This window comes from Agelaius phoeniceus, chromosome 23, assembly GCF_051311805.1.
Source record: "Agelaius phoeniceus isolate bAgePho1 chromosome 23, bAgePho1.hap1, whole genome shotgun sequence".
NCBI classification, from domain to species: Eukaryota; Metazoa; Chordata; class Aves; order Passeriformes; family Icteridae; genus Agelaius; species Agelaius phoeniceus.
Genome location: NC_135287.1, coordinates 7,588,118 through 7,600,402, shown reverse-complemented (window position 1 = coordinate 7,600,402; position 12,285 = coordinate 7,588,118). Strand labels below are relative to the sequence as shown.

General features: G+C 52.7%; 1 protein-coding gene across 4 annotated transcripts in view; it reads right to left on the bottom strand.

Annotated features, from left to right (window-relative positions):
* SIK3 (SIK family kinase 3) overlaps positions 1-12,285 on the bottom strand; it is a 69,785-nt gene that overhangs the window by 15,110 nt on the left and 42,390 nt on the right. For 2 of the 4 annotated variants that reach the window (XM_054647401.2, XM_054647403.2), the window contains exons 4-14: positions 11,421-11,582; positions 6,277-6,401; positions 5,894-6,017; positions 5,075-5,193; positions 4,626-4,736; positions 4,346-4,489; positions 3,722-3,802; positions 3,502-3,611; positions 2,898-3,051; positions 2,112-2,267; positions 1,534-1,604 (exon numbers count right to left, since the gene is read on the bottom strand). In XM_054647401.2, coding sequence (XP_054503376.2) covers positions 1,534-1,604; positions 2,112-2,267; positions 2,898-3,051; positions 3,502-3,611; positions 3,722-3,802; positions 4,346-4,489; positions 4,626-4,736; positions 5,075-5,193; positions 5,894-6,017; positions 6,277-6,401; positions 11,421-11,582 — 1,357 coding nt within the window. The remainder of the gene's footprint in view (positions 1-1,533; positions 1,605-2,111; positions 2,268-2,897; positions 3,052-3,501; positions 3,612-3,721; positions 3,803-4,345; positions 4,490-4,625; positions 4,737-5,074; positions 5,194-5,893; positions 6,018-6,276; positions 6,402-11,420; positions 11,583-12,285) is intronic. The other 2 variants (XM_054647402.2, XM_054647404.2) reach the window with 1 other exon arrangement.

Genomic DNA, 12,285 nt, shown 5'->3' with positions numbered 1-12,285 from the left:
AAAGCTGCTCACTGGTGGCTGCAAACAGAGTATTTGGGGCAGTGTCCTGAGAAGCTAAATATTTGCATCTGTCCCTGATGTTAATGCTATTTACCCTTCTCCTCTGATGACTACTGACATGTTGCAACACAAGGGGGTGGAGAACAAGTTAACACACAACCTGGATGGTGCTTTTTCAAGGCCATCTGGTGGAAGAAGAGCATGTGCTGTGAAAGAACTTAGGGCAGCACTGTGGAGAGCAGTGAAGTGACCTCTGAGTCCAAGGGGACTTGGTTCTCAGTGGGATTTGAACATTTCAGTGCCTTGCAAAACACTGCAGAGGGGTTTCAAAATGTTTCCAGCTGAGCTAATGCTTTAAAGGCTCAGCTAAAACCTTCAGGTTTAGAATAGTGAAAATCTGCCCAGGTAAGATGTCCAGGCATGCCCTTGCCAAGAATGAGATTTATGTTTGCACAGCCAAGAAGACCACCTGCTGTCTGAGGTGCTGTCAGAGGACATTACTGGCCCTATATTAGAACTGTTAATGGCTGTTGGAGCTATTACTGAGGCTACAAGTTGACTTTCCAGGCTGAGGTATGCAAAGGGAGTCTCAGTGCACAGCCTGTCACTGCTCACACCCACTGTTCCCTGGGAGCACTGAGAGGAGCACAGCTGGCCAAGGCTCTGGAGCATGATCTGCACCCACCCCAGTGTCACCCTGCCTGCAACAACCCCCAGCTGAACCCTCGTGAGCCCCTGAGGAGCCACTCCCTTACCCAGGTGATGACCTGTACAAAGGGGGATCCAGAAAGCTCTTCCAATCTGAGGTAAGAAGCAGGAGCACCCACCACACGTAGTGCCCAGCTGGTTAGCAGAGAGGAAACTATGCAAAAGCTCCTAAGAAAATGTTAGCAAGGCCATGGTTAGTGTGTTGATGGACTGAGAAAGTACAAGCACATTCTACCCACTTCCTACAATGTGTTTAGAGCAGACACAGAGAACAGAAGTTCCCAGCCTGAGAGCTAATAATGCTTCCCTTATTGGAGCAGACTATTTTAAGGCCTGATGCTATAATTAGCAGCTAGAGGTACCCGTAATTCCAGCAAGCTCACTTTGTTTGAGGCATCAGAGTTGAATGTTTACTGCATGTCTTGATACAAAAGCTGCTGCACTGGCACCCAAGGCCACAGAGGAGATTCTCCCACCTCCAGCACCCAGCAGGGAGGGGAATCCCTCGGCACTCACTTGGCAGGTTAGTGTGGATTGCATGCTGGTGCACACTAAGCAAAGGAATTTAGCAGTTTCAAGAGTTTCTGGAGAACCTACTGCTCAATCAGCTACCCATTTCAGGGGAATCCAGCTTTGCAAGCACCTAGAAGTGCCAGAGGAGCAACTGCCTACAGTAATCAGCACCCAGAGGAACAGAAGTGTTGAGCCTTCGCTGTAAAATCACCAGTGGTGCCCTGAAGAGGTGGCTGTGTTTGAATCAGCTCTGGAACAGGCAAGGTGAGCCTTGTGGAGGTAGGAAGGGCAAATGTTAACAGTGGGAGTTACCTCTGCACAGCTTCCTGGTCCGGCTCCCCATCGGAGCTCTCCTCGTCCACAGGGGTGACAGCTGGCACAGCCTGTGGAGAGACAAGCCACGGCTCAGGGGACACCCAGCACGGTCCCCTCCATGCAGGGGACACCTGATCTTCCCAAACAAGCTTCCACAGGGCTGTGTGCTGGCTCCTCTGCAGCACCGAGGAAACCTGGCCAAGAACCCCTTCCAACATTCCTTCCCCAGTCCAAGTGCCTGGGCAGGGCTGCTGCTGCTTGGGGAATTCATTGATACAGATGCAGCCAGGGAGCGAGAACGCGCCTGAGATGGACACTTGGGTTTTCTCCATGGGATCAGCGAAGGACAAAAGCAACCATTAAAAAGTGCACAGACACCTTCAGCTCCAGAGAGGAGCACACAGCCCCACCTGCCTCCTCCAGGAGAGCACGGCAGTGCTGCAAGGGGAGCAGGAGCACCTTGGGCAGCGAGCAGGCACATCCCTGCAGCGCCGGGCCTGCCGTGACCTGGGCACGGCCACCTCTGCCTGCAGGAGGGGACATTTTCAGCTCTGTGCCTTCCCTGTGCTACTCACTGGCGTCATGGTGACGAGTGGTGAGGGGCCCCGGGGCCGCTTGAGCAGCTGCTGTGCGTGCAGCTGGATGTTGGCCCCGCCGTCGGACGCGCGCCGGCCCAGCGGGCCCATCCCGTTCAGCAGCTGCAGCGTGGGGGGCTGCAGCAGGGACTGCTCCTGCAACACACACACAGCACTGTCACCCACCCTGCCACAGCCCCAGGGCACACAGCAGGACAGGACAAGCCCTCTGGGCTTCAGGGATGTCACCAGCATCTCGAGGGATGTGGGGCAGGGGCAGGCAGTGTCAGTGCATGAGCAGGGTTTAACTCTGCAGCTCCCTGCACGCTGCTTTAGCTGCCAGGCAGGCTGCAACCTGCAGCTCAAAGCCAGGCAGCACAGTCCTGTTTCTCCCCAGCCCATTTATTCATTTCATACTGCACTGCTCTTTCATTCTTCAGCTTTTTCACAGAATCACAGAATGGTTTGGGTTGGAAAGGAGCTTAAAGATCATCTCATTCCAACCCCCTGCCATGGGCAGGGACACCTTCTACTATCCCAGGCTGCTCAGAGCTCCATCCAGCCTGGCCTTGGACACTTCCAGGGATGGGGTATCTGCAGCTTTTCTGGGCAACCTGTTCCAGTGCCTCACCACTCACAATAAAGAATATTTTCCTAGTATTTGATCTAAACCTACTTGGAGTCATACATAAAGAGGGTAATTCTTGAGGCTTATGCAGTCCAAGGAGTGACAAACACCCTCCCACCTGGCAGGGCACAGAGCACAGCAGGGATCAGGGGCAGTACCTTGTACTCCAGCTGCCCTGTGGGCTGCAGGTTCTGCCTGGGCAGCACACTGTGCATGAAGTTCACATTCGGGGTCACCTGCAGGAACGGAGCCTGAGGAGTGACACGGGGGAAGCCAGGCAGGAGCTTCTGCAGGTCTTCCATGACTTCCGTCCTGTACAGCCACATTTGGAGAAGGGAATTAGCCATGATGTGAGGAAACCCCTCACAGACCCAGTACACCCCGCTTCCCTTCACAAAAAGCTTCTTACTGCTCTGGAAAATGGTCACACAGAGCAGCCAAGCCATTCTTTGGTTTTATTTGTCCCTTTTTTTCCCCTCCATGTTGAGATTTGGCAGAATTAGCTCTTGGGCATTAACCTCAATGGCATTTATCACAAAAGCTTCACCTTGGACATGACGGCAGTGCAGCTCAGATGAGACACCTGCCTTGACCAAAGCACAGCTTACCCAGAACTGATCGGGAAGGGCAGGAGGAAAGTACCTCATCCCCATCTAAAATAGTGACCAAGCTGTGCAGGGGGACTGGCAGCTTTAAAGGAACACCCAGGAGGACCAAAGCCACGTGCTGGGGTGAATGTGCAGGCTGGAGTGCAGTACTCACCGTGGGTCAGCCACTCCCACTGTGTGCCTCCTCATGGAGAGGTAGCGGACCAGAGCCTCGGGGGATGGCTCCTCCCCTTCATCACTGTCCAAGTTCATTGTTCCATCAGTCTGGGCAGGACAAACGTGGGAGATGTTGAAATGCAACATGAGGATCAAAGGAAAGGCTTCGATGTGAGCCAGAAAAAGAGCTTTGCAGGGCTTATGGGGATGTGCCTCACCTCCACAATTTGGTTCTCAGGGTTGATGAGCTGGACTTGGGGCACGTTGATGTTCATGGTGTTGCCTGTCTGTTCTGTCTGCTGAGTGGAGAGATCAGGGTCAGAAGACACAAACACAGCATTGCTTTACAAACACTGCTGGATTAACACCAGCCCTAAGCACCTGGAACAGGGAGGTGACCCTGGAGCCAGTGAAGAGCTGCTTATTCTCAAGAGGTTGCCTCTTTTACCCCCCTTCCTTCTGTTCAGGCAGGGTCAGCATCTCTTCTGCTTCCCTCATGGCCTGGCCTCTCCCAGAGCACGTGCTCATTGCTCCATCAGCAGCACAGGTGGGGAGGAAGCATCACACAGCAGCCCTGGGCTGGGAACTCCAGCTCCCAATAACTGCCTCAGCTCCTTCCCCTCTGTCACTAAGGGAGCAGGAGACTGTCTGAAGGATGTTCAGCCAATGCACAAACTATTCCTAACTCAGGATTAGGGCACCCTAAGCCCCCCCCAAACTCTCAGACCAGGAACGTTTGACACCCAGCCAAGGTGTGGGCACCCCCGAGCAAGTCTGGGTTTAGCAGGTAAGGGACTGGCTGGCCTCGCAGGGCTGGAGGAACCCTGGCACAGGGGAGGCACCTGGATGTTGGCCGAGGTGGGGAAGGTGATGGTGCGGGGGATGCTGGGCGCGGGCGCGATGCGCAGGTTCTTGTGCCGCTTGAGGCGGTCGCAGAGCAGGCTGTAGATCGCGCTGTAGTGATCGTACGCGTCGGCTCGCAGCGACTGCAAGGCACAGCACAGCGGTCACCCCCTCTTGGGCAGTGGTAAAACACATTTTATACTGTGTGGGGCTGCTCAGCTGCCACCAAACACAGCCATTTATCACCAAGAGGAGCAGGCAGGATATGCCAGGCCTCACCTGCACCGTGCGCTCCTTGTCCAGCCCCATGTCCGCCATGGCCAGCAGCACGTCCTCGTTCAGCGGCTCCAGCTGCCTCTCGGTCTTCAGGTGCTGACACTCTGCTATCAGCTGTGAGGGCACAGGCACACAGTCAGAGCTGACATTCCCAAAGGCACACTGATGAGTCACAGAGCTCCCAAGAGCCCAAGCACCGGGCTCTGGCTGCAGCTGGCGTGAGGTCTGATGGCAACCGATCCAAATCCACTGCCCCAAGCTCCCAGTGCCACAGGGGAAGATAAAAAATGTACATAGATAAGGAGTGATGTGGAAAGCAAGGCCAGGAGACAGAGAAAAGGGAAAGGCCACGCCTGGGAATGAGTGTTCCCAAAGAGCAGAACCAACACTGCAGCACCACGTGCCCGGAGCCCGTTTGAGTCACTGAGCAGACCCTGCTCGCTGCTGCTCACCCTGTCAAACTCTGCATCAGCCTCCCCCAGCTTCATCCACTTGTGTTTGCAGATCTGCTCCATGGAGAGCCTCTTGCTCGGGTCCAGCACCAGCATGTGGCGGATCAGGTGTTCACACTCTGCCAGGGAAGAGAGGCCGGGTCACCCACGGGGAGGGACATGGCTGCTGCAGTGTTCCCTTTCCAAGCTCCCCTCTGTGGAGTCACCTCACAGAAATACTGCTTCTCCTTGTACTTCACACCTGCTGGTCCCCATCGTGCCTCACTGCTGCAGACACTGACTCCCCTGTGCCAGGAAGGAGAGAAGCCACCCTGGCTACACAGAGCCCTGTCACCCTGTCCCCCCCATCCTGATGTGAGTGGATTTTGGAGGTTGAGAGCAAAGGACCCTTAGAATGTTCTCCAGTCCACTGCTGTGCCATCATATTACACCTGTGCTGTCACCAAGAGGGACTGCTGAGGCTCTCCTGCTTAGGCTGGGATCTAAGTTTGCTTTGAAAGCTCCATATTTTAGCAGAATTTTCTGCATGGAGAGAACCTCTTCCCCAGATAAGACAGCAAGCAAGGAAGTCTTCAGCTAGGAAACTCCACGCAGAATTGTTCCTTAACCTGACAGCAGGCAACCAAGTACCTCCACGTGACTCTTTGTTAAGCTGATTTTAAATGAAAATTAATCACACTTTCCACACCCAAGATTTATTATCAGAGTGTTTTTGCAGCAGCAGGACACAAACGCCCATCTCTGACGGGGCTGTTGCTGTGGATTCATGCCCCACAACGCAGTAAAAAGCTGAGGGAGGTGCAGTGAGAAGCCCCTTACCTGTGGACATGAAGAAGGGGATGCGGAACTTGCCGCTGAGCACCCGTGCGCGCAGGTTCTGCAGCGTGCTCCCGTCGAAGGGCAGCGCCCCGCACACCAGCACGTACAGCACCACGCCGAGGCTCTGCACCAAACAAACCCCGTCAGCGGCACCACACTGAATGAAAACCCATCCCTGGGCAAGGCATGCTTCTGGCACCTCCCCACGGGGAAAATACAGGATGGAGTAGCCAGAATGCAGCTCTGGAAATGTTCCTTTGGAAAACGCTTTTTGCTGTGTCAGGGCTTTTCTCCAAGACATGTACTGAGCGCTCAGGAAGCAAAGCCAAACAAACACAGCAAAAATCAGATCAAAGTCAGAGAGGAAGAGGCTCATCACATACCCAAATATCAACCTTTGGCCCATCGTACTCCTTGCCTTCAAAGAGCTCTGGAGCAGCATAGGGAGGACTCCCACACCAGGTTTTAAGGAGCTGGCCAGGGGTGAAGATGTTGCTGAACCCAAAATCTGAAAGAACAAAGAGAACCGATGAGAGGAATGTGATTCACTCCAACTGTCCTGAACAAATGGTATTTCAGTGACTTGCTGAGTCTGGTAAGGTCACGTACATCCTGTAATAGGTAACTGGTACACAGACACTGGAAATGGAATCACTGAGGTTAGAAAAGACCTCCAGGGTCATTGAGTCCAACCTGTGCCTGATCCCCACCTTGTCACCAGCCCAGAGCACTGAGTACCATGTCCAGTCTTTCCTTGGATACCTCCAGGGGTGGTAACTCCAACCCTCCCTGGTGCCCTGAGCTCTGGGCAGTGCCAGCAAGGACAGAGTGCAAAAGGAAAAAGACTGGGAATTCTGATTCTTCCAGAAAGCACTACAGGGTTATGGTGGGCAGCTCTACCAACAGTCAAATCCTTCACCACGAGTAAATAACAAATCCTGAAAGAGAAAGGTCTTCACCTCGTAGGCAGCCAACCATCAGTTTATGTGGGCACTAATGGCATTCTCTGTTAATTAATCTGCCTCCCCCTGGCTCACAGCTGGGACCTGCACTGCAAAGGGCAAGGAAACCAGTCTGGATCCAAGAGAAGGGAGCTGGTTCTTGTTAAAAAAAAAAGAAGTTTCCTTCCTTTTTTTCTTAATTGAATTGAAGCAATCACAGTCACAGAGAGGAGTTCTGAGGTGTCCACATGTTTTCTCTAACACGTTTAAGATTACCCAATATTACCAGCTAGTTACCAATTAACTACCAGTTCCACACGGAATTCCAAGTGAGGATCAGCAGTGATGCCAACAGTTCTGTGCCAGAGGCAGGCAAATCCCACCAGCACTCCCCAGAATGCACTAACTGCTGAGTCCGTGCTCCCTCTTGCTGTTCTCCTTACAGGATTTTCCATGACCTAATTTCAGGTGACTCCTCTCCTCCTTTGCACAGCGTCTGCAGAACCCAGCAGCCCACCTGGCACCGCTCCGGCCAGCTCAGCTCCAGGGGGACACAGCCAAATCCCTTCTCCCTGTCCCTTTGCAGGGAGGAAATTCTCACTGTGGAGATGATTTATGCACATGGAGAATACCTAACGCAGCCTGCTCCTGTGGAAACACCTGGAGTACACACCAGACTGCTCCAAGCCCAGCTCCAAACAGAGCAGAGATGGTAAATGTTCTTTAAAGGCGCTGTGGAATCAAAACAAGGCACTTACACGCCCATTGGGTTTTTACTGTTGGCAGTGAAGCCATCTAAACCTCCAGTCAGCCATTGGAGGACAATTCCAGGGAAATAGCACACAGCTGCACAATTGTCTTTTCCACCTCTGCAAGCCTTTGAGCTGCTGTCTCACGTTCAAGGCAGGATATGGAACAATCGCCTGAGTTACGGCCACCGGAGCCAGCAATAAACGCTGCAGCACTGGATGCATTTCCCAACACACAGCATTTGTATCAGGTTTAGACATAAACTCCTTATGACTGTGGAATTTTGGCACTTCCCATATATTGAGCAAGTTATCCTAGTTTAGTTACTTGATTTGTCTTTGTAAGCACACGAGCGGGCCTTGGGGAACCACCTGGATTTCCCAAGGAGTGCACAGCCAGGAGCAGCTCCAGCCCTGCTCAGGTGAGAGGCCCGAGGTGCTCCCCACTCTGCTGCACAGGTCACAGCGAGTGCCAGCAGCAGGGGCAGGGCTGTGCCATTCCAGGTCCGTGCCATTCCAGGGCTGTGCCATTCCAGGGCTGTGCCATGCCAGCTGGCAGCACCGCAGCCTCGGAACAGACACGCAACAGCTGCCTCCTGCACCCTCCTCTGCTTCCTGCAGATTGGTCAGCTGGGAAACTTCACCCCTTCCCCATGGTGCTGAAATTCATCCAGGGATTCACAGCTCTTTTGGGCAGGGAGAGGAGGTGGGGAGAAGGGGAAATGCAGAGTCTGTCCTTAGGGGAACGGGGCCAGCGGGTCCCAGAGCTGCCCTGGCTCAGGGTGAAGCCTCTCCCTGGGCAGGGGTGCTGCTGTGCCCAGCCCCTCCTGGGCTCAGGGCAGGCAGGCAGGCTGCTGGGCTCTGCAGGGAGCTGGAGCCAGCAGATCCTGCCCAGGGACACTGTTCCCAGGCTGGAAACAGCTTCCAGATCCCACCTGCGCTGCGGGACTGAGGTCAAGGCTGCGGAAAACAGCAGGGCTTTAAAAACCCAAGGAAAGTTCATGGGAGGACTTGAAAACCCCGGAGCAACTAAGCACAAAATCTAAACCAAACAAAAACACAAATTACAACTTAAATAAACTTTCTTAAAATCTATGGCCAAGGAGATGCATAAATCCAAATCCTCAGGGAGCAATCAGGTCACATTCCACAAACAGATGCAGAGGGAAAGAGGCATTTTTGAGCAGCAAGGTGAGTCACAATGATATGATACGGGGAAAACATTTAAAACAAACATCCCTGCTACAAAACAGTGGGTCCAGTCCCTCAAGTTTCCTTGGAGCTGAGCTCAGGGAGTGGCTTCAGTCTCTGCCCAAGAGGGATTTGATCCTCAGGAGAGGAAGGAGCAGCTGACTCCTGCCGACGAATGCAAAGCGACGCATAGATCAGATTCCTCTCCGAAACCATCCCCAGCAAGGCTGGGCTGTTTAGCAATCATCAACTCCTGGCTGAACTCTCGGGCTGGGAGCACAGGGAACACAGTGCCAGCAGCTACTGACTCAGCCTCTGAGAAGGTACACTGGAGAAAAAGCATCCATGGGAAAAATGAGAGCGAGGGTCACGGCGTTGGGATCGCGCTGTTTACGGAAAAATAGCGAGGCAGCAATCAATCAATCAATCAATCAATGAATCAATCAAAACCCAGCCCAAAGAGTGCCCACCACCAGTGAGAGCAGCAGCACTGCCCACCCCGGGAGCTGGCACCTGCCGAATGCCAGGGAAGGGATTTAAAGCTTCAAATGGATGTCAGGCAGAAAGTGCCAGAAAATCTGCACTGATCAGAGTCTGCAAGGCTCCAAAGTTTGAGTTAGACACAGTTAATGGGTTTGGCCCAATAAGTGAAGGTTCAGCTGGTTCTCTAACTGGTGTGTGCATTTCTCTAGCATTTCTCCTGGGAGGTCTGCTGTGAAGCAGATCTGTTGCTATCACTTTTTCTTTTTTTTTCCTCTTGAAACAATGGAAGAACTGGTGTCAAATTGTAATTGATGAGTTATAGGGAGAAAACTTAATACTTGGAAAATCCTATACCATAAATCAGCTTTTCCAGGCTACTTTTCAAAGCACTACAGATCTTCCTGCCAAGGCAAACACTGCCACCACCAGGGTGGGGACTATCTCCTGGAGTCATTCTGGGAGCACAGATTTGGAAGGAAAATAGTTTCCAACTCCCTCAGATAAAAAAAGGTCTCCACAATTTCCAGAGCTTCTCAGCCTGCTCATGTGGACATTTCTCCAGCAAATCCAGCTGAATTCCAGTTTCCACCTGGGTTAGTTTTTAACTTCTCGCTGTCTGCCAGGCACCCTCCCCCTCCACACAGAGCGGATTTTTCCCGTGAACACAAGATGGCCTCAAACCATTAGTGCAGCCTTTGCATGGAACACCAGAAAGTGCTGCTCAGAGACTTCCCCAGCAGCCTCTCCCTGAGCTCCAGAGCCCCTCCACTCCTTCTCCAAGGAGCTGCACTCCTGCTTCATCAGCAATGCCTCTGTCCCTTATCTGCTGCTCCCAGGACAGTGAGGAGCAGGTTATCATCCCTGTGCCAAGGAGGACGTGGTTCACACTGTTAAGCACCAGAGGGAAGTCCATGAAGTCCTGCTCTCCTTCCTATTCCTTCCCCACTCCCTCCCCACAGATGGAGTGTGAGGGAAGCATAAGAAATTGCTGATGATTTTACCACAAACCGAGTGCTGAGCTCTAATCTAACACCTCAGGATGGTACACGAGAGAACAGCAACAATGAGCTAGACTGTTTCCTTTCTTCAAGATGCTATCTAGACAGAGGAGTATTTCCCACGTCCCAGAAGTAACATTGCTCAGAGTGAAGTTTTGTAGCCCTCAGCACTTAAAAAAATCAAGTTACAAACCCTTGTAAAAGACAGCAATCTCACCCAGAAGTGTCCTGGGAGAGGGAGCAACCAAGTGCTTTCTAAAGGTGCTCTGCTGTGCTCTAGGCTCTGGGAGAATTAAATGCTGAGTACAAGATCTACCACTTCCAAAGCCTGTGAAATGAGATGACCAGGGCAGGATCACAGAATGTTCTGAGTCGGAAAGGACCCATGAGGATTGAGTCCAGCTCTTAAATGTTAAATCTCGTTGGTTCAGTTGGTCATAATCCCACCAAGCCCAGTAAAGTCAAGCCTAGTCAGTGCCCCCCAGAGATGAGCCAAGGCTCAGTCTCATGGTCAGAGGATCACAGACATGCACCTGTGTTAGGTCAGGACAGAAGTGCCCAGGGAAGAAGCTCTCTGGAAGGGCAGTTAGTGACAAAAAAATCCCTGCAAAATCCAGGAGCAGGCAGTGAGGGCCCCTGTGTTCAGCTGCTTCAGCTTCTCTCCCTGCAGGGAATAAAGCCCCAAAGCACTGAGGCCACTCTGGCTCTGTCACAGCACATCAAGAACGATTCCAGGAGCACAGCTTCCCCTTCACTGCTCCCCCATCCACCTTGTCATCCCTACTTTGCCATTCCTGCTCTCTCACCTAGCCTGACCTGCTCTGAGGAAGCCCTGAACCAGCAGCAGGACTCAGAACAAGGTCAGTTTTGTGACACTGTCTCACCCATCACCCAGAGGAGAGAACGCTGCAGTGTCTGCAGCCTGGGAAGCCAAACCTGCCTTTTTTCCCTTCTTCTTTTACTTTGCACTACTCGAAGGGAGGTATAAATCTCCTGGCTACAACCTGGCAGTCCCAGCTCTGGGCAGCAGGCCACACAGAAATCCAAAGCTTCCTTTAGCTGCACCGCGTTTCCTTCTCCCTGAATACCTGGAAGCAGCCAGTGCCTACATTTATTAACTCCTGAAAGCAGCTGCCTTCCTCCCACACTGCTCAGCTTAGCTCACCTGCTATTTTGATGTTCAGGTTTGCATCCAGGAGGAGATTTTCTGCCTTCAGATCCCTGTGGACTATGTTACGGCAGTGACAGAAGTTGACAGCAGCCACGATTTGCTTGAACTTTCTCCGGGCTTCCTTCTCGGCCATGCGCCCGTGGGCCACGAGGTGATCTGTGAGGTGAGGAGAACACAGGGTTATGGACACAGTGGAGAGAGCTGGGGAGGTGGGAGCAACGTGGGCACAGCGTGGTTCCCAGCTCCAGCAGCAGACGTGGAGGAGGCACAGGCAGGGATGGGCACACCGCTGCCAACCGGTCCTCGCCTGGGCTGGCTTGGAAATTAATGTTATATAGAGGACAGCTGAGGGGAGGCCTGGAAAATCAGAACTGTTTTGTACACAAGGGCAAAGGTTTTAGAATCTTTTCTTCATCAAAATAAAAATGAAGCTTTTCCAGCCTCTGCCCTCAGTCAGACCCCAAGCCCGGTACCACATCACCTCAGAGGTGCAGCTTCCTGGCCACATGCATCCTTCCTTCCCCCTGCTTTTCCCCAGGAAACGTCTCTCTGGTCTAACTCCTGCTGGAACCAGCGAGTTCCCAGGTACTCACAGCCACAAGCAGCTGCTCACCTCAGCTCTCCAGCCAGCACAGCTACCAGCAGCTGCAGGAGGGCTTGAACATCCTCCCTCTCTGTGCATCGATGCGAAATCCAAGAAAGCATTTCATTATAAAAATGGAGCTGGCCTCCACTACGGAAATCTGAGCACTCCCAAATATTTTGCTGAAAGCCTGTACTCTCACTCAAAGGTAGTGTTTGCTGCCAGCTGGGCTTTCCTTGGAAGCCAGCACTGCACACACGGACAGGAAAAGCCTCT